Below are 24,370 nucleotides of genomic sequence, written 5' to 3'. Positions count from 1 at the left end.
TCACTAAAAAAGATCAACTAAACACAAAAGTAGGCATTAGTGGAAGAAATGAGGGTCAAAAAAGGTGTGAGATTTACAAAAACCAAATAGCAGAATGGCAGAAGTAACTCCTGTATTATCAGTAATTACTTTAAAGGTAAATGGATTAAACTCTCCAGTCAAAAGGGAGAGATTGCCAGAATGAATGAAAAGAAAAAAAAAGCATGACCCATCTATTTGGTGTTTACAAGAGACTCACCTTAAATTCAAAGACAAAAATAGGTTGAAAGTAAAAGGATGGAAATATATATACCATACAGATAGTAATCAAAGAGAGCTGGGTTGGCTATACAAATATGTAAAATAGACTTTAACTAAAAAATGCTACAAAGGACAAAGAGGTACATTATATATTGAAAAAAAGATCAATTCAACAAGAAGATATAATGATCATAAAGAAATCCACTATTTTAGGTTCCTAGGCTGCTTAAAGCAGATACCATGAAACGTGTTGGCGTAAACAATGGAAACTTGTTAGCTTACTAGCTTACAGTTTTAAGGCTGTGGAAATGTCCCAATCAAGGTGATGCCTTCTTCCTGAAGACCAGCTTCTGGCGATCCTTGGCTCCTCTGTCACATGCAAAGTACATGGCGGCATCTGCTGGTCTGTCCCTTCTCTTCCAGGTTCTGTTGCTTTCAGCCCCCGCCCCCATTACATTTACAAAGGACTGCAGTATGAGGATTAAGACCCATCCAGAACGAGGTGGGTCAAGCCTTACCCAAAGTAGCTTCATCTAAAGGTCCTACTTACAATGGGTTCACACCCACAGGAATGGATTAAATTTAAGAACATGTCTTTCTGGGGTACAGCTTCAAACCACCACACCCACCTAACAACAGAGTGCCAAAATATATGAAGCAAACATTGACAGAATTGAAGGGAGAAACAGATGGCTCTACATTAAAAGTAGGAGACTTCAATTCACCACTTTCAATAATGGATAGAGCATCTAGACAGAAGATCAATAAGTAAATATAGGACCTGAGCAACACTATAAACCAAATAGACTTAAGAGACATATTTAAACAAGTCACCCAGCAACAGAGAATACATATTCTTCTCGAGTGCAAATGGATCATTCTCCGGGAGAGACCATAGTCAGGTCACAAAACAAGTCTCAATAAAATAAAAAAGACAGAAATCATATGAAGTACTTTTCTGAACACAATGGGATGAAGATAGAAATCAATAACAGAAGGAATACTGGAAAATTCACAAATGTGAAAAATTTTAAAATACACTCTTAACGAATGCATCAGAAAAGAAATTGTAAGAGAATTTAGAAAATACCTTGAAACGAGTGAAAACATAACAAAACATGCTCAGATGCGGACTTTCTCTCCCTATGCCCAACTCTGCAAATAAATTCATTACCCTCCCCGCTATGTGGGACATGACTCCCAGGGGAGTGAATCTCCCTGGTGACATGGGACATGACTCCCACGATGAGCCTGGCCCTGGCACCAAGGGATTGAGAATGCCTTCTTGACCAAAAGAGGGTAAAGAAAGGTGACATAATAAAGTCACAGTTGCTAAGAGATTTCAGATAGAGTTGAGGGGCTATCCTGGAGGTTATGCTTATGCAAGCACCAGCTAGACATCCCAAATGGCTACAGTATGCCAAGCCCTAACCTACAGTAGTCCTGAAATACTTAGGTCCCTATCAGAGACTCTATAAAAGTTTCACTCACTAAGTTTATTTTTCAGAAACTTAAATCCACCAGTGTTCCTATGCTAGACAAGTCCTAAAACCCAGAGGTAACAGCCTCTTTAAGAGCATCATCCAAATGCAGCCCCTTTCCCATAATGTTGACATCCCTTTTTATTATGTACAGCTTAGGGTGGTCACTGCCCAGACACCCCCGAAGATCAGGAAAATGATTAAATGAAATGAAAGGGTAGCAATGGACCAGATAGGATTTAACAAGGGATTACAAATACTGAATCTTTATATAAATATTTGTGTGTGTGTGTGTGTGTATTTTTTTAGATGCTAGGGTATTAGAACAGCTAGAAGGAAATAACTGAAATGGTGGAACTATAACCCATAGCATTCTTTGAAATTACCTTTATAACTACTTGTTAAATTGTACTTTGAAAGTTATTACCTTTGTGTATATATGTTTTATATCACAATAAAGAAATAACTGAAATTGTGGAACTGTAACCCATAACATTCTTGGAAATTTGCTCTGTAACTACTTGTTAAATCACACTTGGAAAGTTATAACTGTTCTGTAGATATGTTAAATTTCACAATAAAAATGTATTAAAAACATAAAAAAAAATGAAAGCAGCTGAGACAGTTCTCAGAGGGAAATTTAGAGCTGTAAATGCTTACATTAAAAAAGAAGAAAAATGTTAAATACCTAACCTAACACCTGAAGGAACTAGAAAGGGAAGAGCAAACTAAACCCAAAGTGAGCAGAAGGGTGAAATAATAAAGACAAAAGTAGAGATAAAGGAAAGAGAATAGGAAAACAACACAGAAAATTAACAAAACCAAAAGTTGGTTCTTTCAAAAGACTGACAAAATTGACAAACCTTTAGCTAGCCCAACAAAGGAAAAAAGAGAAAGGATGCAAATAAGCAAAATCGGAAATGACTGTGGGGCATTACTATTGACCCTACAAAAATAAGATTATAAGAGGATACTATGAACAATTGTATGACAACAAGTTAGACAACCTAGATGAAATGGACAAATTCCTAGAAACACAGAAATTACATAAACTAACACAAGAAGAAATAGAAAATCTCAATAGACCAAAAACAGTAAAGAGATTGAATCAGTAATTAAATACCTCCCCAAAGAGAAATGTCCAAGACCAGATGGCTCCTCTAGTGAATTTTACTGAACACTCAAAGAAGAATTAGCACCAATCTTTCTCAAACTCTCCTAAAAAATTGCAGAGGAAGGAATACTGCCTAAACACTTTTATGAGTTAAGCATGACCTTACTATAAAAGCCAGATAAAGACATCACAAGAAAAGAAAATTATAGGACAATATCCCTTATGAATACAGATGCAAATATACTCAACAAAATACCAGCAAATTGTGGAGGGGCTCTGGAAAGATGGCAGCATAGGAAGCTCAAGGAATCAGTCCCTCTACCAAAATAACTACTGAATTGCCTGGAACTGTCTGAATCAACTATTTGGAAACTGGGGTCTCATAGAAGGCTGTGCAGCATCCAGAAAGGAACTAGTGGAAGAGACTGGTAAATTGCAGTAAATATTCATTTTTCGTCCTCCATGCTGTGGCTACCGTCCCCCATTCCCAGCCACGTGGAAGGCAGCAGTGGGAACTGGAGCTCAGGCTCCTGGTGCAGCTTGTTGGTGCTAGGGTGGGCTCAAAGACCTCATCCTCCAAGACCCCAGGGCGTGTGGTCTGACCACTGATCCCTGCTTTTGATCAGCTCCTTCAGATCACCGGGGCACTGGGTCCGAGAGTGGCCACTGTTCCATCCCCAGTCAGGCAAGAGTGCAGAGGAGTCTTAGAAAGAGGCAGTACCTGTTTTTTCTCTTTTCTCTTTCTATTCCCCATTTGGGAGAAAAAATATAGTTTGGAAGAGTCATAGATTAATAGCTCCAGCCCTCAACAACAACAACAAAAAATACCAGAGAAATGGGAGAACTCGATTTCCAGAGTTATAACAACAGAATACTAAGAACTTTCAGTTCTCAACAAAAACTAACAAAACACACAAAGAAATAGGAAAGTATGGTCCATCATAGGAAAAAAATAATTTTCCAGATATCATCATTGAGGAAGCGCATACATTGGCACTATTACTCAGTGACTTTAAATCAACCGCCTTAAATATGTTCTATGAGCTAAAGGGATCTATATACAAAGAACCAAGGGAAATTAGGAAAACATTTTCTGAACAAAATAAAGAGATGCAAATCATAAAAAAGAACCAAACAAATTTTGTGGCTCCAAAATACAGTAATTGAAATAAATTTTAAAAACTCATACAGATTCAACAGCAGATTAAACTGGCAGAAGAAAGGATCAGCGAACTTGAAGACAAGACAATTGAAATTATCCAATTTGAGGAGGAGAAATTAAAAATAATGCAGAAAAATGAACAGAGCCTGAGGGATCTTTGGGAGACCATCACTGTACCAACATTTGCATCATTGCAGTTCCAGAGGGACAGAGAGGGGCAGAAAAATTATTTGAAGAAATAATGGCAGAAAAATGCCCAAATCTGATGAAAGACATGAATATACACATCCAGGAATATCAACAAACTCCAAGCAGGATCTACACCAAGACCAAGACACAGTCTAGTGAAATTGTTAAACTGCTAAGATAAAGAGAGGATTTTGAAAGCAGCAAGAACAGAAGCAAGTTGTGGCCTACAATGAATCCCCAGTGAGACTGAAAGTGGCTTTCACTAAGAAACCATAAAGGCCAGAATACAGTGGGATGGGATATTTAAAGTCCTTAGAGAAAAAAAAATCTGTCAACCAAGAATTCTATATCTGGCAAAATTATCTTTCAAAACAGAAGGAGAAATTTAGACATTTACAGATAAAAAAGCTGAAAGAGTTCATTTCCAGAAGACCTGCCCTACAAGAAATTCTAAAGGGAGTCCTTCTGGCTGAAATAAAAGGACTGTATATGGTAACTCAATGCCATAAGAGAGATAAAGAACTTTATAAAGATAACTATATAGGTAAATATAAAATGATGCATTATTGAACTTTTGGTTTGTATCTGCCCCCCGCCATATGCCTTAACAGGCAAATGTGTAAAATAATATTTTAAATTTATGCTAATGGGCATAAAATTTATAAAGATGTAATCTGAGCCAATAACAATATAAAGAGGGAAGGAGATATATAGGAATTGTTTGTATACTACTGAAACTAGGTTGGTACTAGCTGAACTGTGTTATCATTAGCTGAAGATCATATATCTGATAAGGATATAATAGCCAGAATATATAAAGAGCTCCTACAACTCAACAACAAAAAGACAAGCAACCAAATTAAAACGTGGGCCAAGGAGTTGAATAGACATTTCTCTACAGAGTATATACAAATGGCCAACAAGCACATAAAAAGACACTCAACATCATTAGCCATTAGGGAAATGGAAATCAATGCCACAATGACATACCACCTCATACCCGCTAGAATGGCTATTATTGAAAAACAGAAAATGTTAAATGTTGACAAGAAAGAGACGTGCATTTTTGTTGGGAATGTAAAACAGTGCTGCTGCTATGGAAAACAGTTCAGCAGTTCTTCAAAAAGTTAAAGATAGAACTACTGTATAACCGGATAATCCACTTCTAGGTATACACCCACATAATTGAAAGCAGGGACTCAAGACAAACATTTGTACACCATTGTTCATAGCAGCATTATTCACAATAGCCAAAAGATGAAAGCAACCCTAGTGTTCACTGACTGATGAGTGGATAAACAAAATGTGGTACATACATACAATGGAACATTATTCAGCTGTAAAAAGGAATGATGTTCTGAGACATGCTACAACATACATGAACCTTGAAGACGTGTCTAGTGAAATAAGCCAGACACGAAAGGACAGACAGTCTATGATTTCATTTATATGAACAACTAGGCTAGGCAAATTCATAGAGAATAGGTTATCAGGGGCTGGGAGTAGTGTGTGCAGGGGACATGGGCAGTTGTTGCTTAATGGGTACAGAGTTTCTGTGTGGGGTGATGAAGATGTTTTGGTGATAGATGATGGTGGTGGTAACATATTTTGTGACTGTAATTAATATCACTGAATTATACATACAAAAGTGGGTAAAATAGGAAATTCTGTATTGTGTACCACCACAACAATTTTTTGTAAGCTTATGTAATATAGTGATCTAAACTAAGAAATTGACATTCATACAATACTATTAGCCATTTTACACATGTCATTCGGATTTCACTAGTTCCCCACGAATGTCCCTTTTCTGGTCCAGGATGGACATCATGGGGTCCAGTGCCAGCTCAGGGTCCCTCGTTGCATTTAGTGGTTGTGTGTCCTCAGTTCCTCCAATCTGGGAAAACAAGATGTGTTGACCAGGCTGTTTCAGGCGCTGGCACCTTCTTTCTTCATGAAGACTCTTCGTGTCAGTTCTGCGCCTGGAGAGGGTGGTGAGGTTATTGGGTTGGCCACATTGATCTCAGCCGAGCATCTCCTCAGTGCAATGTGAGAGTTTGCTCATAGGTAGCATCTGCCTCCCGTACCCGTTGGAGTTGGCCTGATGTGGCTTAGTAGCTCCTCTTCAGTGTCCGTGATCAAATGAAGTTAACAAGCACTGTCACCGCTGAAGAATGGAGAGCTTCACTTTCTGCTCTGTAAAATTTGTCTTCCCAATAGGGTGCACAATGTTCACCTCCAGGTTTCCACACTTTACCAGGCTCCATAGTAATAGAAGATTCTAGCACTTTCTCTGACTTAAACGGCCCAAATGTTCTCAAAGTCCAACTGTTATAAAATGTTTTATCACCATAGAGTGTAGCTATGATGCATCCTGCTGAATAAATATATCCCACCCATCTCCTTTCAGTGCCATTTCTCTCTCTCCATCTGGAACCCCAGTGAAACGGTTGGTTCCAACAGGATTCTGATCATTGGACGTGTCTCTAGTCCTGTCCTATCTAGGATATGGTCTCTCACACCTAATTTTCTCTTCAGCCGCATTTCAGATCCTGAAGTACCTGGTCTTTCGGAATCCCTGTTTCTAGGTAACCTGCCTTCTAAAGCCAGCTTTGAATTCTGAGTCTCCCTGTCTGAAAAGGAGCTTTTCATTTCTTGGCCGTCTGGTGTCATTTCAAGGAAGATGCTTTGGTTGATTGTGCATCTTTCACTCCACTCTGCTCAGTGTGCAACAACCCGTGCTGTCCCTGCTGAAGCCGCGGTGGCTGAGGTGGAAGTCCTGCCACATTCCAAGTTCCCAGTTCAGACTCAAAAAAAAAGGAAGAGAGAGAAGAAATAACGTGCTTCGTGCCTTTTCCAGGTCCTGTCACCTTCGGTGCTTCTCACCACCTGCCCTGCCCGTTACCTCTCAGAGATGGACCCGTGCAAGTTTCTGTTTGTTGCTGAGCAGTTGACTATGCCACAATGAACATTTACATGCAAGTTTCTGGGTGAACACCCACTGTCGGTTCCCGGGAGAGGAGTTCTCGGGCACTGGACAATTAATTCTATGTTCAAGCTTTTGAGGTGCTCCCGGACTGCTTTCCACAGCGGCTGCACCATTCCGCCTTCCCACCGGCGATGCGCGAGGGCTCCACTTCCCCACATCCTCGCCAGCGTGCGTTATTTTCAGTCCAACCAAAACCCACCTCCAGCCAGCGTGAGTCAAAAGGAGAAGCCACCATCCCCCAAACCGGAGAGGCTGGACCGCCCGGCGAGCACGTGCTGTGCAAGGCAGGGGCCAGGGCCCGGCGACACCTCCCCTCGCCTCTGGGTGAAGAGGGGGCCGCCGGCAGCCCTCCGTGGTCTCGCTCCCCTCCCCAAGCTCCCTGCACCCCCAGTTCTGATGAATCTTCCAGAACTGTCTCCCACCATCTTGAGAAAGCCTGTTTGGGACCCCTTTGCCTTCCCTGCCAATCACTGCCTAGCTGTCCAAACCCCAGACCGAGGAGGGGCAGGAGGCAGCTCTGCCCAGACCCAGGACCCGAGCGTGGGAAGCGGGGCACCTGTTACCTGCAGCCGAGGTGGGTGCTGGGCAGGCAGAAAGGGCAAGTGCCTGTTCGGTGGGGAAAAGTGAGTGGGTGTGTGGATGAGTGGGTGGGAAGTGGGGCTGTGGGGGGACTCAGGTAGGAGCCTGGGACGGGACCCAAGACAAAGGGGAGGTTGGAAGGGCCAGCCGGGGACCACGGAGGGCAGAGAGCCTGGGGGGTCACTGAGCAGATGGCCCTGGGGCAGCTGGAGACACCCCAAGGCTGAATGGCCCTGAGAGGAAGGGCTCGGGCTCCGCTGGCACAGGGCTCGTCACGGAAGGGCCGAGACCGCCTGGGAGGAAGTGGCCAGGCTGCCGTCCCCAGCGGCTGCTGTCCCCTGCCCAGCTCCGTCGGGCCTTGGTTTTTCCGCCCTCTGGGCCAGGCCAGGCTCTCTGGCTGTCTGGCCGTGGTCACGCCCCACCAGACACACAGCGAAGGGGCGGGGACGGTGCCAAGGCCACTGTTCCCCTGCCCCAGCCTGAGCCACAGACTGATAAGAGCCCTGCAGCCAGCCGTCCGCCCGCCAGCCCTGGTCCCCGGGGAACCGCGGCACCATGAAGGACGAGGTGGCTCTCCTGGCCACTGTCACCCTGCTGGGGGTCCTGCAGCAAGGTGGGCCGCCCCCTATCCAGGGGCAGGTGGGCTGGGGAGGTGCCGGCGGCCGGGACCCAGCTGGGGGGCTTGCATTTCCCCTGGAGTGGGGAGGGGGGAACCCTGAGGAGCATCTGTGGGACAAACCTTGGGAACTCTGGGTAGGGGGCCAAGGCTGAGAATGGGGTGGGGCAGGGGGTGCACCAAGTGGTCAGCAGTTAAATGCAAAAAGGCATTCACAAGCCCACTGGGGGAGGGGGCATGCCAGGCGCCGGGTTTAGGGAAGGGGGTGGGTGGCCCCTTGGCCAGCATGGGGAGCCTGGAGGGGTGGGGGGTTCCGGGAACCGGTGGGACATGGGGCTGTGTAGAGCTGGGACCCGCCGGGGGGTGGGGTCTCTGCCCTCTCTGGCTGTCCCCATCCGGGCGTCCTGCCCCAGGAGGCTCCCATCCGTCCACCCTGCCTTCCGAGGCACCCTCTGTGGTGGGGGCCACGTGGAGGTAGACATGACTGGAACCCTCTCACCCAGACAGCACCAGCAAAGGCTCGTCCTCAGACTGGCCCTGGAGGACACATTTATGGGCCAGCTGCTTGGGACAGGACAAGGCACAGCCTGGAAGGGCCGAGCAGCAGGCAGATCTGATGTGGAGCTGCACCAGCAAGCTTGAGGGGGAAGCCACAGGGCCCTCCTTCCAAATCCTACCCACCGCTGGCACGGCTGCCCCTGGGCACCTACAGTGCATCTCGGATGGGGGTGTCTGCAAAGGGCCTGGCTCCCAGAGCTGAGGTGCATGGTGGCAGCCTGGCCTGGGACCAAGAGAAGGGAACCTCCTGGGGCCAGTCCACCCCTGGCACCCACCATGCTGGAACACGGTGGTGGGACCCTGCAGTTAGACCAGGAGAGCACAGCTGCAGCCACCGGGGGGTGCATGTCACATTTAGGCCGGAGTCCAGGACAGCTGGACAAGGGGACTGTGGCAGGCAGGAATCAATGCCACGTTTTGGAGGCACAGGGGTCCAAGTTTGAGTGGCTGGGGGTCCCTTCTGGTGGGCTTGGTAGGTGGGGAACAAAGACATTTAGCCCCTGTCCCTCGAGGGTGGTGGCAAGCTCTGTCCTTAGGCCTTGGTGGCACTTCCTGTGCAGGAACCCCAAAGCCAAGGTCCAAGCCCTTAAAGAGACCGAGCTCTGTATTTGCATGTGTTTTCCAAGTCAAATGATTCCGCCACAAGGCCCCTCCCGTGCGCAGGTGTCCCTGGGCTTCCACGCCCCCTACCCTCACCGCGCGCACGGGGCCTCACTGCTCCCGGGTCTCCACTCTGCCCTCCCCGTGGAGCGCTGGGGACCAGATGGCCGGCGGACCACCCCCTCGGCGGGACGTTAGAGGGGCTTCCCGAGGGGCTTCCCGAGGAGTTCAGCGTGGGGAAGGGAGGGGCGAGGAAGGCGCGGGCCGGGGTGGGGGCGGCCGGCCGGCCCTGACTCCTGCTCGGCCCCCCCTGCCCCCCAGCCTACTTCTCCCTGCAGGTGATCTCGGCGCGCAGGGCCTTCCGCGTGTCGCCGCCGCTCACCACGGGGCCGCCCGAGTTCCAGCGCGTCTACCGAGCCCAGTGAGGGGCTGGCGGGGGCGGGGGCGTGGGGGGCGGGCGAGCGGCCCAGCGGCCCAGCGGCCCAGCGCACTCACCCGGCCCGCCCGCCGCAGGGTGAACTGCAGCGAGAACTTCCCGCTGTTCCTCGCCGCGCTCTGGGTCGCCGGCGTCTTCTTCCACGAAGGTGTGGGCGCCGCGGCGGGGGCAGGGGGCGCGGCCCGGAGCCCGAGGGGTCCCCTGACGGCCGCGCGCTCACCGGGACCCCCTGCCCCCCAGGGGCCGCGGCCCTCTGCGGCCTGATCTACCTGTTCGCGCGCCTGCGCTACTTCCAGGGCTACGCTCGGTGCGCGCAGCAGAGGTGAGCGGCGGGCGCGACCCCGGGAGCCGGAGCGGGCCCGGAATGGGGGGCAGGCGGCGGGGGCGCGGCCCTTTGGGGGGCAGGTGGGCCTGGGGGGCGCGGGCGCGAGCCGCTCTGCCCACCCGCAGGCTGTCCCCGCTGTACGCGAGCGCGCGCGCCCTCTGGCTCCTGGTGGGGCTGGCGGCGCTCGGCCTGCTCGGCCACTTCCTCCCCGCCGCGCCCCGCGCCGCGCTGCTCCGACGCCTCCGGACGATGCTGCCGGGCGCCTGAACCGAGGACGCCGCGCCGCCGGGGCTGGGGGCCGCCGGGGCCTCCCGGACGGCGGGGCTGGGGCGGGAGAGGGGCTCGCCCCTGCGCTCCAGCGTCCCTAATTAAAGCGCCCCTGACTTGACCTTGGCTGCACATTTTGGGTCGGAGATCGTCGCGCAGAGCGGGCTGCCGGGCTGGGAAGGCCAGCCGCGGCCGCAGCAGCCTGGAGAGCTTCCTGGAGGTGGCGGGGGCGGGGAGCCGCCTCTGTCCGAAAGCCCTTTCCCGCCGGGGTTCCCTCCACGGTCCCACGTCGCGCGCCCCCCGCGGGCCGGGAGCCGGGAGAAGCCACGTTGAGGCCCGCGCTTCATTAACCCTTTATTACAAGTCACGCTCTTATAGAAGTATATGTGGACTTACGTGAAAAAATCAAATGTATCCAAGAATAGAAAACACAGCACATAAAGTAGTATATGCATTCCAGTGTTCGCGCCGGGGACAGCGCCGGGCGTCCGGGGAGAAAAGCTCTTGGAAAACGGCCTGGCTCAGGCTGGCCGGGCGCGAACGGTTCCGGGCGGCGGGGGCCGGCCCTGAGGCACAGTGTGGGGCCGCCTGCCTCCTCCTGCGGCCCGGCGGCCGGGCAGCACCAGCTCCTGGGGCCTCCGGGCCAGCGGCGCACCCCAAGCGCCCCGGGTCCGTGCGCCAGGCAGAGCCCTTCCGGCTGGGGCGGGCGCGCCTGGGCCTCCGGGGACAGCCGCCTGTCAGAAGCCCTCCACTCAGTCAGCCTTTTTCAGAAAGATCTGGAAGAGTGGGGCGCGGGGTGAGCACGGGATGGGAGCTCAGCTGTGGTGGCGGCACTGCCGGTTCCCGAGCCCCGGCCTCACCTCACTCAGGATGACCCACACGGGCGAGTCCGTCTGGATGGAGAGGCGCAGTGCCTCCAGCGGGCCGAAGGCGGGGTCCACCTCGCCCTCCGCCACCCCTTTGTAGAAGGAGCCTGGGGGGCGGCAGTGCAGAGGGGTTGCCCCAGGCTCCAGCGCCCCAGGCCTGGCAGCCGAGCCCTGCTCCCCCGGCGTCCCCACTCACCGATCTGGAGGTAGCCGTCAGGGCTCCGCGGGTACCGGAGAGTGGCCGCTCGGCCCTCCTGCAGGGCCTCCTTGTCTGACTGGGGGCTCTGCGGGCAAGAGCAAGGGGCTGCACCACCGGCGGGAGGGCCCAGCCGCGGGCGCAGCCACCTCCCGGCGCACTCACGTCGAAGGGCAGCACCTCCACCGACGTGTTGAACAGCTTGTCCTCGGGGTGCTCGATGTTCCCGCTGCGGAAGAAGAACCTGCGGGCGGCCCGGCCGTGAGCTGCCGCGGGGGTGGGCACCCTGCCCTGGGGCCTGGGCCCGCGCGCAGTGGGGAGCCCCAGGGCGCAGGGGAGACCGGTCAGCACCAGGCCGTGCCGGAGCGCCTGGGAGCAGTGCCTCACAGCCAAGGAAACTGAGGCACGGTGGGTGGGGCTGAGACCCCTGCTGGCGGCCACGGAAGGGCCCCCGGGCCCGGCCCGCCCCGTGGCGCTGGCACTGACCGCTCCAGACGCAGCGGCTGGAAGAAGCGGAAGCGGATGAAGTCGCCCGCGGCCGGCGTGAAGGCCCAGAAGAAGTCCTCGCGCAGGTAGGCCTTCTCCAGGGTGAAGTGCTGGTACGTCTTGAGGCTCGTGCTCACCTCGGCCGGCGGGTTCACGTGCTCCCTCCGCAGCGCCTGCTTCCCGAAGTCCTTGTCCTGCGGCCGGGAGGGACGGAGCAGTGGGACGCCCTGGCCCGGCCCGGCCCCTCCCCCCCGGCGCCCGGCGCACCTTCAGCTTCTGTATCTTGCCGGCCAGCGAGGAGTGGGTGCCCACGTGCTGGAAGAGGGACGGCTTGAAGCGGATCCGCAGATTGGCCTTCTGCCGGTCGCAGTGCTTCTGCGGAGGGGCGACACCCGGGCTCGAGCCCCGCCCGGGACGGGGAGCTTTGTCTGGGCTTGGGGCACCCAGGGCCCCGCGGTGCCCTCTGCTGGGGACCCACCCACCCCGCGGGACCTGCCCATGGAGGCGCCTGCCCCCCGCCCGCCTCTGCGCCCCCGGCTCACCGCGTCCTTCTCGGGGTTGCAGACCTTCACCCACAGGATGTGATCCAGCAGCCAGTCGATGGGCTTGTCCCGGTAGAACATGAGGATGAACTCCACAATCAGGCTCAGGTCCAGGGACTTGAACATCTTCCCTGGGGAGGATGGGGGGGAAGAGGGGGTGCCAGGTGACCCGCAGAGGCCCGTCCTCTGTCCTTCGGGGAGCAGGGAGCAGGAGCCCGGGGTGACCCCGAGAGGCACTGCAGGCAGACAGGTGGAGGCTGCGAGGCGGGGGGACGGGCGGGGGGCTCCAGAGCAGACGCGTGCAGGCCAGGCCTGAGGGGGCCCGGGGCGGGGGCGCACCGATGAAGCCGAGCTGGGAGAACTCCAGGATCATCCAGTCCTCCGAGGGCTGCTGGAGGGCGAAGTTCTTCATGGTGCTCAGGTAGTTGGGCTTGGCGATGATGTCGTCCTCCAGCTGCACGGGGCAGGGCAGGCTCACTGCACAACCCCGGGGGGGGGGCGGGGGGGGCACAGGGCAGGACGCAGGGGCCATGGGGGCAGGGTGGGCAAGGGGCAGGACGCAGGGGCGCCAGGGATGGGGCGGGCACGGGGCAGCTCCCATGGGCCCCAGGGGCTGTGGCGGGCACAGGGCAGGACCCAGGGGTCCCGGGGGGATGGGGCAGGTACAGGGTACCACCCAGGGGCGCCGGGGGGTGGGGGTGGGCACAGAGCAGCTCCCAGGGGCCCTGGGGGGGGGTGGGCACAGGCCAGGACCCAGGGGCCCTGGGGGGGTGGGGGGGGGTGGGCATGGGGCAGGACCCGGGGGTGCCGGGGGCAGGGCGGCTCTCAGTGCCCACCTGCACGTAGTAGATGCCTTTGGACTGCGCGTACATCATGAGGAAGCAGTAATCGAGGTTCTGTTTGGTTCTCCACCTGGGGGCCAGGGGACCAGGGCTCAGACCTCCCAGGCCCCTTTGCGGCCGGTATGGCCACCACCCCCAGTCCTGCCGAGGGTTCCAGGGGTCCCCACCAGGCAGGGAGCCTGGGTTCTCACCGAGGTGGGCAGGTTTGCCGGGGCAGGGGCACCACTAGTACCTGACTCTCTCCTTGGGGTCCCCGAAGGATTCGCGCAGGCGAGAGAAATCAGGGTAGAAGTGGGGGGAGGGAGAGATGACCTCCAGGAGCCCAGAATGGATCTCTGAGGGGAACCTGGGAGACAGGAAGGCCTGGTGGGTGTGCAGCCCCAGACCCTGTCCCTTTGCAGGGGCTCACCAGGCAGATGGCCCCCACCAATGCTCCCGGCCTAGTGCAGCAGTGACGCTCCAGAGGGGGAGCCCATAGGGTGCCCCCACCTCTCCGAGGGTGGGGCAGCTTTGGGGGCTCCAGGTACTCACAGGGCCTTGATGTTCTCTGTCACCACCGAGGTGTACTGGGGGTCAGTCTGCGGGGAGACCAGGTGCTCCAGACTCTCCGCCACGCTGAATGGCTCGGGGAGGAAGGGCTGGGGGATCGCACAGCCTGCAGGGCCCCCACCCCCAGGGCCTGAGCAGGGCTGGGCCTGGGTCTCTGGGGGCCACCGTCCCTCAGAAGAAGCCCTTTGGGCTACTACACTGGATGTGGGGTGGGGGGCGTGGGGAAAGGGCAGCGGCAGGCAGCCAGGAGAGGGCTCCCCTCCTTTTAACCGCCCGTCAGGCTGAACTTGGGAGTGAACCTGACGGGGCACCAGGTGCGTCTGCCGCCCAGTGCCCCCCACCCGCCGCCGCGCGCACGCGCACTCGCCTCGGCGATCAGCACCACGATGACCGTGTCCTCCTTCTCCTGCGGGCTCAGCTCCGACACGAGCGAGCGCAGCGTGTCCGTCAGGTACGAGTGCACCTCGCGCCGCACGCTGGGGAGGCCCATCACCACCGACACTGCAAGGGCGACACTGGGCTGGCGCCGGGGCCCCTCCCCGCCCCCCGCCCCGCGCCCCCGCCCGCCCCGCCCCTACCTCCGGTGCGGCCCTGGCCCACGCGCACCGCGGGCTGCAGGCTGCTCTCCTTGGCCAGCAGGTGCGGCAGGTGGTGGAAGACGGTGGGCAGGTGCAGCACGTGCTTGCGGGAGGCGTTCCAGGGCCGCAGGCGCGGGTCCTCTGGGCGGGGCCGGGAACCCACGGGTCGGACACGCCGCCGGGGGCAGCCCCGCCCGCGCCCCCGCCCGCGCCCCGCGCCCCGCCGCTCACCTGGCAGGCGGCCCCAGGTGCGGTTGCCGTCAGCGTCGCGTAGCGCCTGCCGCTCCGACACGGCCCGCTTGATCTCGTCCAGCACCAGGTTGAGCTCCTTGGAGCGCCGGAGACTCTCCCGCTCGGCCGCGTGCAGCCGCTCCCGCAGCGCCAGGAACTCCCGCTGGTACGCGTCCACCAGGTCACCTGCGGGCGCGCGCCGTCACCGGGGGTCACCCGGCTCCCCGGCACCAGGCACCCTCAGGCCCTGCGGGGGGCTCGGCCTCCCCCAGCTGCCCCCCACCCCGGCTAGTCGTCTCCTTCCAGGAGGCTCGGACCCCGGGGCAGGCCTGGGCAGGGGCTCCCGAAGCCCCTCTGCCTCTCCTCGCAGCGCCATCTCCCCCCAGGAGGCAGGACCCCCTTGTCTCCCAGATACGAGGATCTGGTCCTTCCTCAGGGGCTACTCAGCCCCCCAGCCCCCCCCCCTGCAGCCCCTGTACTCTGCTGCCCCACCCCCCATCCCCCATCCCCCAGGCCCTCGGCCTCCGGCTGCTGCTCCTTCGTCCTTATCCCCGGGCGGCAGGAGCCCCGGACTGTCATCAGCCCCGGGGCCGTGGCTGCTGCAGCTACAGCTCCCATTTCTCAGTTAAGTAAATGGAGTACAAAAACCAGGGAGCCCACGCGGTTCCTTTGTCCACGTGTGGACGGATGCGTGCAGAGGGGGGAGTGGATGGGTGATGGGGGGAGGGTTTGGGGTGTTCTTTTTTACTTTTATTCTTGTTTTTGTTCTTTGGAGCAGTGAGTGTTCGCAGCTTGGCTGTGGTGATGAGTGTAGGGCTGGGGGACAGTGCTGTGAGCAGCTGGTTGTGCACTCTGCATGGTTGTGTGGTGTGTGCATGTGTCTCAATGAAATTGTATTAAAAGAACACAAAACGAGGGAGCCTGGTGCACCGGCGGCAGAGAGGAACTGAGCTCTGAGTAGTAACCGACAACTCTCTCCAGAGAGCTGTACGGGCCCAGGCCATCTCGAAGGGTCTGTGGGTGGGATCATCCAGCTGGGCCTGGGCCCTGGGGGTGCAGGTGGGCAGGTGGCTTCTCACCCCACCCCACCCCCTCCCCCAGGGGATGCCTGGCAGCCGAGGGAGGTCCCCGGGGTGCCCAGCACCGGCTCTGCTAGTCTAGCAGGAACCAACAATTCTTAGGAGAGATTAAGGTAAACAACCTCCCACTAGGGGTGCCAGTGGTGCCTGCTGGGCTCTGCCCACAAGGCCTTCTCCAGGCTGCCCTTTGTCCCCTTCATCGCCCTGGCACACGACTCCTCCTTATCTAACATCTGTGTTCTCTGCCTGTGCTTCCCTTTCTTCTGGGCCTGTGAAAACTGGCGAATGGAGCCTTCCAGGACGCGTTTCCAAGTCCTCAAGTCCAGGAAAGCTCCCAGGAGCCCCTCCCACCCCTGGGCAGCACCCCCAGTGTCTGATCCCTGGTGGGGGCCCAGCCCCCAGACGCCAGCCCGCAGTCCTGCAGAGCCCTGAAGCTCTCCCGTCTCCTCCCCTCCTGCCCCGGCCCGGCCCAGCTCCGGGACAGCCCCTGCGGGGGAGCAGGGCAGTCGGCTATCGGATCCGGATCTGCGAGGCCGGGCACTGGGTTACCCCGGAAACCTGAACCTGACCCTTCGTGGGGGCACCCGGGCACCCCCAGGCAGCCCTCCCAGTCTTTGATCCCTGGTGGGAGCCCGGCCCCCAGACACCGGCCTGCTCTGCGATGGCTTCATCAAAAGCCAGGACCAGGGCAGGACCTCCAGGGCGGTGGGAGTGGGGGCCTGGCCCGGGGTGCTGGCCCGGGAGGAACTGCAGCTGCGGCCCCGCTCCCGGAAGCCTCCTGCCCCTGACGGTGGGGTGATGAGGACACCCCGAGGCCCAAACCACAGTCTCCCCCCAGCTCCTTCCTGGCTGAGAAAACAGGTTGAGGAACCAAACTGCTCCATGATCCTGTGCCCTGTTCTAAGGGCAAACAGGCAGGCTCAGGGGGCACAGGCCCAGGCCAGGCCCCGATTCCAGGCAGTGCCAGCCCCGGCCAAAGGTCGCCTGTTAACCCACGGGGGGGCAGCGGGCCGAGGAGAGGGTCCAATGTTCACCTGCTCTCCGGGCCTGACGCTGGGCTGCCGGGGGTGTGTGCGTGCCCGGCCCAGGGCAGGGGGCAGCACGGACGCGGGGGAGGGCCGTGGGGCTGAAGTGGGTGGATGGTTAAGGGTGACAGTTTGGGCCCTGCCAGGACCTAAGAGTCCTTCCTGGGAGCCCTCGTGTCTCCAGCCTCCTTCCCTGGCTGTCCAGGGTGCTCCCGTCTTCCCCTGCCTCTCGGGCTCCTGGCCCAGCTTCTCCCTTCCCTGCAGATCCGGACTCCCTTGCCCACCCTCTAAGTACTGGTGGCCCCTCTCCTGAGACCCCCCCCACCTGCTGCAAGCTGGAAGCCAGGGACCCGCGAAGTCTGGCTGCAGCCCGGGCTTAACCCAGAGCAAGCTCAAAAAGAGCCGTGTGGTGGCTCAGACTGGTGGCTTTCCTTGAGCCTCCCAAGACAGGACCCCACCAGGTCGCCCATGGAAACAGGTGGAACCCCGGGCAGGCAGAGCCCTCTACTCTGTGGGTGCCCCCTCCTCAGGCACAGCTCCCCAAGACCGGCTTCTGTGGAGAGCAGGGGTCCTGGTGGGAGCTGCTACCCTCCTGCCCACCACCGGACAGAGATGTCCCAGCCCCTCTGTCCTGGGCCCCGGTGCCAGCTGCTTACGTGGCCGCTCTCCCACGGGTCCCAAATGCTGTCCCCGGGAGACAAACCCCACCTACCGAGCCTCTGTCCCAGGCCCTGGGGAGCTCCCTCCGGGGCCCCTGGTTTTGACTCTGTCCCACCCCAGCGGGACGGCCCCAGGCCTGTGGTGTGGGCTGGGAAACAGGCAGGCGGGAGGTGGCCGGAGGTTCGGCTGCAGGAAGTCCAGGAGGCCGGCAGGAAGCAGCTTCCCCAGAGCCGCCCGGGCTCCAGGCGGGTGGACGAGGGCCCTGAGGCCGAGGCCCCCCTGGGATCCAGCCCACTCGGCGCCGCCCGGGCCGGGGCCTGCCCTGCACTCCCAGGGTTCCTGCCCGCTGACCAAGCTTCGGGTGGTAGTGGAGGGTGGGTGGCCCAATCAGACCCCACAAAGTAAGTTCCCGGCGCCGCAGGAAGGGTCCCCGCGGGCTGGGGTGCAGGCAGGGTGGTCCCGGGCTCTCCCCTGCCCCTCCCCACCTGTCTTAGCCGCGGGGTCGGACCCGCCCGGTGCCTGCGCCCTGCGTCCCTGCCCCTCTGGTTGCTCCAGGGTCCCCGGCTCGCGGGCGGGGCCTCGGCGCCCCGGAACCAGGCCGGGGCGGGGGTGGGGGTCTCGGGGCTCCGGGCGCGGCCCGGGACTCACCTTTCTGGCCGCCGAGGGCCGCGTACCAGGAGAGCGAGAGGAAGGCGCAGAGGCAGCAGAGCAGCAGCGTCAGGACGGGGCCGTGGCGCAGCCTCATCTCCCCGGGAGCGCGGCAGGCGCCGGCGGAGCCGAGGCCGCATAGCCCGGGGGACCGGGGCCGGGGCGCGGGGGGCCGGCGGCGGGGCCCCGGCCCCGGGGCGCGGAGGGGGCTGAGGGCTCCGGGGCCCGGGGCGGGCCGGGGCGGCGCGCGGGGCTGCTCGGGGGCGCGGGGCCGGGGCGCGGGAGCCGGGCCCGGCCTGGATCCGGGGCCGCCGCCGAGTCGGCCGCGCAGGGCGGGGCGACCCGGATTTAAAGGCGCCGCGGCCGCCGCCTCCGCCGCCGTCGCCAGGGGGCGCCGGGTCCTGCTCGTGCGCCCCGGGCCCCGGGCCCCGCTCCGGTGGGTGCGGCGCGGCGGTGCGCCCGGTCCTGCCCGCGCCGCGGCCCCGCGCTCTGGTCCTGCCCGCGCGCCCTGGTCCTGCTCGTGCGCCCTGGTCCTGCCCGCGCCCCGGCCCCGCGCCCGGCCCCACCTCGTCTGCCTGCGGACACCCCAACGCGCGCACGCCCCGGGCCGGACGAGGGTTGAGCTGCAAAGGGAGTCGGAGGCCCGGCCGGCTGCAGGTGGGCACTGCGCGCGGAGCCCGGGGGGCAGGGCCGCTGGGCACGGTCACGTCGCCCTCCACGGCGGTACCGCCCGCAGCCGCCCCTGTTCTCTGCGGAACCCCCGCGCCCTTGGCCTTCTCTCTGTCCGGGTTCCAGCCCCGGCTGGAAGGACCTGCAGCCCCCGTTCCCCAGGATGGGGCCTCCGGAGGTGGGCTCAGGTCGGGATGGGGGTTTGTCTTGCGCGGGGAATTGGCGTGTGGTTCCTGTGTTTTCACAGGTGCCTTCTGTTTGTAGCTTTGCATTTCGGTTGTCATTTAAAGGGCTTAAAAAACAACAAGGGTATTTAAGTTTCAAAGGAAGTTGATTTAATGAACATTATTAAACCAGTAAAAATCGAGGAGCTGGGCTGCGGGTGAGGCTCATCTGAGTCCTGCCTCCCTCCCTGAGGCTTTGGGGGACGGCCAGGGGAGGGAGGAGGCCTCTGCCCTGGGCTGGGGAGTCAGAAATGGGGCGGCCCAGGGTGGGGGGCCTCGGGGAAGCCGGAGGTCCGGAGAGAGGTAACGTGGGAAGGACTAGAGGTGACCGGGCACAGGCGGCCACGCACCAGAAACTGATGGCTGGAGTTCTGGGGTGAAGCAGCGGCAGCCACAGGGGGCCCGGGACAGGAGCTTGAAGGCTGTCCTTCCAGAACCCTCCAGCCAGGCCTGCCCTTCCCCACCTCGCCTCCTCCCCACTGCCACACTCAGAGTGGGGGTGGGGGGGTCCCCGGGGGGCCACATCTGCGGTAGAGCTGGTCAACATCCAGAGTGAACCCAAATGAAAGCCACAGACTCCAGGTAATCCTATAGGGGTAACATTGGGTCAACAATTGTAACAAATGTATCACAGTGATGCAAAATGTTGATAACAGGGAAGACCCAGTGTGGAGAGAGGTGGATGTGGAAGCTCTGTGCTTGCTGAGTGAGTTCTCTGCAAACCTACAACTGCTGTAAAAAAAAAAAATTAAAAAAAAAGAAAGAACAGAAAACCAGGGTGCTCCCACCAGGGGGCTGCGAGTGGGGTGGTCACCGGAAGAGCAAAAACCTGGGGAGGGAGGTCACCTAGGATCAAGTGAGCAGGCAGTGGGTGAAGTCCCAACCGATATCATTCGTTCACTAGTTCATTTATTCTGCCTCTGCCTCCCCACCCCCGGGGCCTGGGCCCTGGTACCACGTGCTGGCGGCCTTCAGCCCGACCCCGGGCAGTTTCCCACGGCCACCTCCCTCCCACTTGTACACAGGGGTGGCCTTGCCTGGCTCCCTTCCCGCTTTCCGCTGCTCACTGGCCCTGGCAGTAGTTAATTCATCGGGTCTTGCCTGCAACCCAGCTCCTTCAGGGTGCTCCGCTCGGGGTGGCGCAGCCCCCACCTAGGGGACAACCTCCTGTGCCCACCCCGACGGGGAGGATGGAGCCAGGTGGGCGCAGGAGTCCTCTGGGCCCTTTCTCTCTGGACCCGGCTGGAGGCCGCCCCTTCACTGTCCGCCTTGCTCCCCGTGCGGCCAAAACGCCCTCCGTGCCCCGGGATGACAGGCGGCTGGCTGCCCCCTGTGGCTTCCTGGAGACTTTCTGGTTCAGCCCTTGGTGGCTTCTCCTTTCATCCTTCTCCATACTCTGTGGTCAGTTCAGGGACTCAGAAGTCATAGGTCCATGAGCTGAGATGAGGAAAAATAAAAACCACCTTCATTTTCACTAATTCTAACCGAAATTTGGTATTTCTTTCAATGACGAAGGCAGGCAGCAGGGCTCCAGCAGGTTTTATTCACTCCCAGTGTCCCAGCTGCCGCAGACACCCCTAAATAGGGCTTCTGTTCACGGCTACATCATCCTTCTGGTACTTTCCAGTCGTGCCTCTAGATCTTGCAAATTAACGCATTAAAGAATCACAAGTCCTGCTAGATCACACATTTGTGTAGTTTGTTAAAGATCTTCTGATAATTGTGTTTCAGTATTATGGGTCCTTTTGCAATGCAATGTGCTTTATTTTATGCATCCCGAAGCCCGGTTGTGAGCGGGGTGCTGGCTTCCCCTGAAGCCGAGGGTGCCCCAGAGCCCGCCTCCTTCCGGCCGCCGGGCCACACTTTCTTTCTTTCATGACGGAGGTTCAGTGGCCACCGTGTGTGGGGCGCGCTCGAGTCGCCAGTGACACAGAGTGTCGCCCGCAGGCGCCGGCCCATGGCTGGAAGGTGAGAGCCGGGGCTCAGAAGGGGCCGCCCTGGGGCAGTGGGGGCGGCAGGCGGAGCCAGGAGAGGAGGAGCCCCTGGCCTGGGGGGCCCGACGGGTCAGCGATGTCCTGTGTGGGGGAGCCCTAGGGGGGCAGGTGAGGGGAGCCCGGAGAGAGGGGCCGGGGCAGATGGGGCCCCCTGGTTGGGGTTTGGGTCTCCGCCCCCGAGCTGTGGGTAAGGTACAGGGGGAGGAGGGGCCTGGGGGGACAGGCAGGAGCACGTTTGCATTTTGAGGTAACCAGGAGGAGGCCGGGGATCAGTGGGGGGCTGTTGAAGGCGTCTGGAGAGGGGTGGGGGGCTATGTCACGGAAGCGAAGGGCCTGGACTAGCGACACAGCCGGCCTGGGACCTCGGGCAAGTGATTTAACCCCCTCTTGCCCTTTCCCCAGGTAAAATGTGGACAACAGTCAGTGTAGGCTACAGTGTGCTGCTGTAACAACCTCAGCTTCCTGGGATTTAATCAAAGTATGTCTCAGGGGTCGTCCGGGGGCTGTGCTCAGGAGCGGCTGCTCTCTGGGACACGGCCGGCTTCCCCAGTGGAGGGAAGGAGAACTCTAGAAGCTCTGACACGGGTCTGTAAGTGACACATGGCCCTTCTCGTCTCAGGTCCTCAGCCAGAAGTAATCCCACGGTCTCCCCTCAAGGGAGCAGGAGAGTTAACTTCTATAGAACATTTCCATGAGCCCTGGCCTAAAAGAGGTGCCACGTGGGGTCACCACTGCTTTTATTATTTATCGTTAGGAGGACAGTCAGCAGGAGTCTCCGCAGGTTGGAGGGAGAGGACGTGGCCATGGCTGACCCCCAGGGTCTGACCTGCCTGGTGCCACCCTCCCTGCCATCTGGAACCCTGGGGCGGGCACGGGGCGTGGGGAGGTGGCGGGTGGGTCCTCGGGGACAACTGATCCAAACCAGAATCGGCTGGTCGTGCTCTGGGAGCTGCTCTGCGAGTCCCGGCAGGGGTTTCCCGGGCCAGCTCGGCCCACACGTCCACTCCCACCCAGGGGGCTACAAGTGCTCTGTCGGGCCCAGCGTGGGTCCTGTGGCCACCCCACCCTCGACGGTAGGAGAGGAGCGAGTCCCCAGAGGAAAATGTCCATCCCCAAAACCCAAAAGGGACTGGGCAGGAATCATGCCGGGCCCCGGAAGGCGGCGTCTAGAATCTGCGAGCTCCTGCCTTAGCCCTTGGCCCCACCCACAGGAGTGGAGTGTGGGTCCCCAGGGGTCAGTGGGGGGCTGGGCCCTGTGCACACCCCCCCATGCCCGTCACCAGGAGCGGTTCGGGCACCTGCCACCCGCCACCTCCAGGAGTCCCCGGCTCCGAGGACGCCCCCGCCGAGCTGTGCTGCTGCCCCGTCCTGTGGGGCCCGTCGGGAGGCGTCTCCGCGGCCCAGCACCCGTTGTGGCTGTCGCCGTGTCACTGCGAGCGCTGGGGCAAGGCTGACCCCGCCCAGTCCTGTCCCCACCTGCCAGGCGCTGAGGGGAAGGAGGGCGGGTTGTGGGGGGCCGAGTGGGGGATGGAGCAGGGAACAAAGGGGAGAGGGCTGGGGGGCCGGGGGGCCGGCGCCCAGGAATTGGTGGTTGGGCACGGGGAATCTGGGGACCCAGAAGGGTTTGATCCTCAAAGCCAGATCACTTTTCGGGAAGGCTTAAGGGGTGTGTGTGTGGGGGGCGCAGCCCTAACCCTGATGGGTAACGGCCGCCCTCCCCCCACGTGACCCCGAGCCCCTGGCCCAGCTCCGGACACCCACCGAGGGCCATTCCCTCCCCCACCACAGCAGGCAGGAGCCCCCTCCCCAGGCCCCGCCAGCATTTGGCGTCACCAGCGTCACCCTCCACTGTGGCTCCCTGGGGCTTGAGCCTGCCTTTCCCTGACACCTGGAGCCCCTTTGCTTGGAGAAGGATCTTTCCGAGGCCCCGGGTTGGCACTGGGAAGGGAGCAGGGGCTGTGTCCCTTCTGAGGGAGCAAGTCCCAGGCAGCTGTGAGGTCGGAGGCCCTGGGGGAGAAGACCTGGGGGCCACCTCCTGTGGACCCCTGCCCCGCCAGGGCAGCTCCTCCTGGGGACCTCGGGCTGGGGTGGGGGCGTTGCCCCTTGTGGGCCTCAGCAGTCTCCTTTAAGGCCGGCTTGGCCTGAATGCCGAGACCCAAAGGCAGCCCGACGACAGCTGGCACACCTGGGGGAGCCCACCTGGGGGAGCCCCAGTACCCCACTGCCGGAGAGGCTGCTCCTTTGCCCCAAGATGGGAGGCAGGGCCGCAGTGGAAGGCTCCTGACCCGGGCACCCGGCTCCCCCAGGCTCCCCCAGGCTCCCCCAGGCTATGGGCGCCCTGGAGGGTGGGTGGGGGGTGAGTGGGCACAGAGGAGGGGAAAGGCAGCCTCCAGTGGGGCTCATCTGGGACACGGGGAGGGGGCCTGTCCTCCCGGCCCGCAGCCCCCCACGGCCGCCTGCTTAGAGGTCCCCTCGCGTGGGAGCCGGGGCTCCACAGATGCCGCCGCGGTCATGGGGCGCTGACTCACCCCCGGCCACCTGACCGCGGGCGCGGAGGGCCCTGCCAAGGGGATCCCCGGGCCGCCGCCTTGTTGACGCGTCTCCGCCGGCCTCGGGGGAGGGGAGGCGAGGGCCCGGGCTGCCCGGGGCGGGGGTCTCCAGGCCTGCTCCCCGGGGCCCACCCCTCCCCGGCCTCCCCGACAACGCGCCTCGGCCCCAGAGGAGAAAGCAGGGGCGCGCCAGGCGGCGGCCTCGGGGGTCCCGCTATGGTCCCCACTCGCCTTTCCTCGTGCGCCCCGTCCCGCTCAGACAGGGACGCTCGCCCCGGGGCGACCCCACCCCGCGCCGCGGGCCCCGCTGCTGAGTCACGCGCGCGGCACTTGTCCGCGCCCTCTGACCCCGTCCGCAGGGCAGGGGTCCCGGTCACTTCTCCGCCGGCCTCTCCGCAGGGGTGGGGGGACCTGTGGAGCCCCCACCCGAGGACAGACCCCTGCTGCGCGCCCAGAGGCAGCTCACCTGGCACCTGAGCGCGCCCGCCGTTCCCCCAGCCCCGGGGGTCCCACCCCCTGGTTTCACTTGCTCCCACAAAGCCCACCGTGGAAGGGCACGCGTTTGATCCAGCAGACCTGCTCGCAGGACCCCAGCTGGGTACCCACCCAGCCCAGCTCCTCCCAAGGCCCCCCCAGGCCCCCCGGAGGTGCTCCCACGGGGCTGGGGAAGTCACTT

At 59.7% G+C, this 24,370-nt stretch overlaps 2 protein-coding genes across 8 annotated transcripts; one reads left to right on the top strand and one right to left on the bottom strand.

The window, feature by feature from the left end:
* The first annotated feature begins 7,184 nt into the window (after positions 1 to 7,184).
* On the top strand, positions 7,185 to 12,909 carry LTC4S (leukotriene C4 synthase). Of its 7 annotated transcripts, XM_037817843.1 has the most exons (6): positions 7,610 to 7,749; positions 8,233 to 8,367; positions 9,850 to 9,949; positions 10,042 to 10,112; positions 10,205 to 10,286; positions 10,415 to 12,909. In XM_037817843.1, the coding sequence occupies exons 2-6, from the start codon at positions 8,310 to 8,312 to the stop codon at positions 10,554 to 10,556; spliced, it is 453 nt and encodes a 150-aa protein (XP_037673771.1). In that variant the 5' UTR covers positions 7,610 to 7,749; positions 8,233 to 8,309; the 3' UTR covers positions 10,557 to 12,909. The 7 variants fall into 7 exon arrangements, 5 of the variants coding, with proteins under 5 accessions (XP_037673766.1, XP_037673768.1, XP_037673769.1 ...); XR_005214126.1 differs by lacking the exons at positions 10,205 to 10,286; positions 10,415 to 12,909 and adding an exon at positions 8,878 to 9,131 and having other exon boundaries at positions 7,185 to 7,749; positions 10,042 to 10,074; XM_037817838.1 differs by having other exon boundaries at positions 7,185 to 7,749; positions 10,205 to 12,909.
* On the bottom strand, positions 10,898 to 18,461 carry MGAT4B (alpha-1,3-mannosyl-glycoprotein 4-beta-N-acetylglucosaminyltransferase B). Its single transcript, XM_037817835.1, has 15 exons — positions 18,259 to 18,461; positions 14,847 to 15,032; positions 14,616 to 14,756; positions 14,405 to 14,538; positions 14,020 to 14,066; positions 13,721 to 13,834; positions 13,483 to 13,558; positions 12,986 to 13,100; positions 12,647 to 12,777; positions 12,372 to 12,479; positions 12,105 to 12,298; positions 11,784 to 11,862; positions 11,619 to 11,706; positions 11,417 to 11,529; positions 10,898 to 11,332 (listed from the first exon to the last, which is right to left on the bottom strand). Exons 1-15 carry the CDS (start codon positions 18,353 to 18,355, stop codon positions 11,309 to 11,311), a joined length of 1,647 nt encoding a protein of 548 aa, XP_037673763.1. The 5' UTR covers positions 18,356 to 18,461; the 3' UTR covers positions 10,898 to 11,308.
* Positions 18,462 to 24,370: the final 5,909 nt, after the last annotated feature.

This window comes from Choloepus didactylus, chromosome 24 (assembly GCF_015220235.1).
Source record: "Choloepus didactylus isolate mChoDid1 chromosome 24, mChoDid1.pri, whole genome shotgun sequence".
NCBI lineage: Eukaryota > Metazoa > Chordata > Mammalia > Pilosa > Megalonychidae > Choloepus > Choloepus didactylus.
Note: the sequence above shows the minus strand (reverse complement) of the source record. Positions and strands in the feature narration are given on the sequence as shown.

Excerpts from the sequence above, each read along its gene's own strand:
- LTC4S (XM_037817838.1), top strand. The coding sequence starts at position 7,307 with ATGCGCGAGGGCTCCACTTCCCCACATCCTCGCCAGCGTGCGTTATTT. Across the intron at positions 8,368-9,849 it reads GCTGGGGGTCCTGCAGCAAG|CCTACTTCTCCCTGCAGGTG; the intron begins GTGGGCCGCCCC and ends CCTGCCCCCCAG. Across the intron at positions 9,950-10,041 it reads CAGCGCGTCTACCGAGCCCA|GGTGAACTGCAGCGAGAACT; the intron begins GTGAGGGGCTGG and ends CGCCCGCCGCAG.
- MGAT4B (XM_037817835.1), bottom strand. The coding sequence starts at position 18,355 with ATGAGGCTGCGCCACGGCCCCGTCCTGACGCTGCTGCTCTGCTGCCTC. Across the intron at positions 12,480-12,646 it reads GCAACCCCGAGAAGGACGCG|AAGCACTGCGACCGGCAGAA; the intron begins GTGAGCCGGGGG and ends GCCCCTCCGCAG. Across the intron at positions 11,707-11,783 it reads TGGAGGTGCTGCCCTTCGAC|AGCCCCCAGTCAGACAAGGA; the intron begins GTGAGTGCGCCG and ends TCTTGCCCGCAG.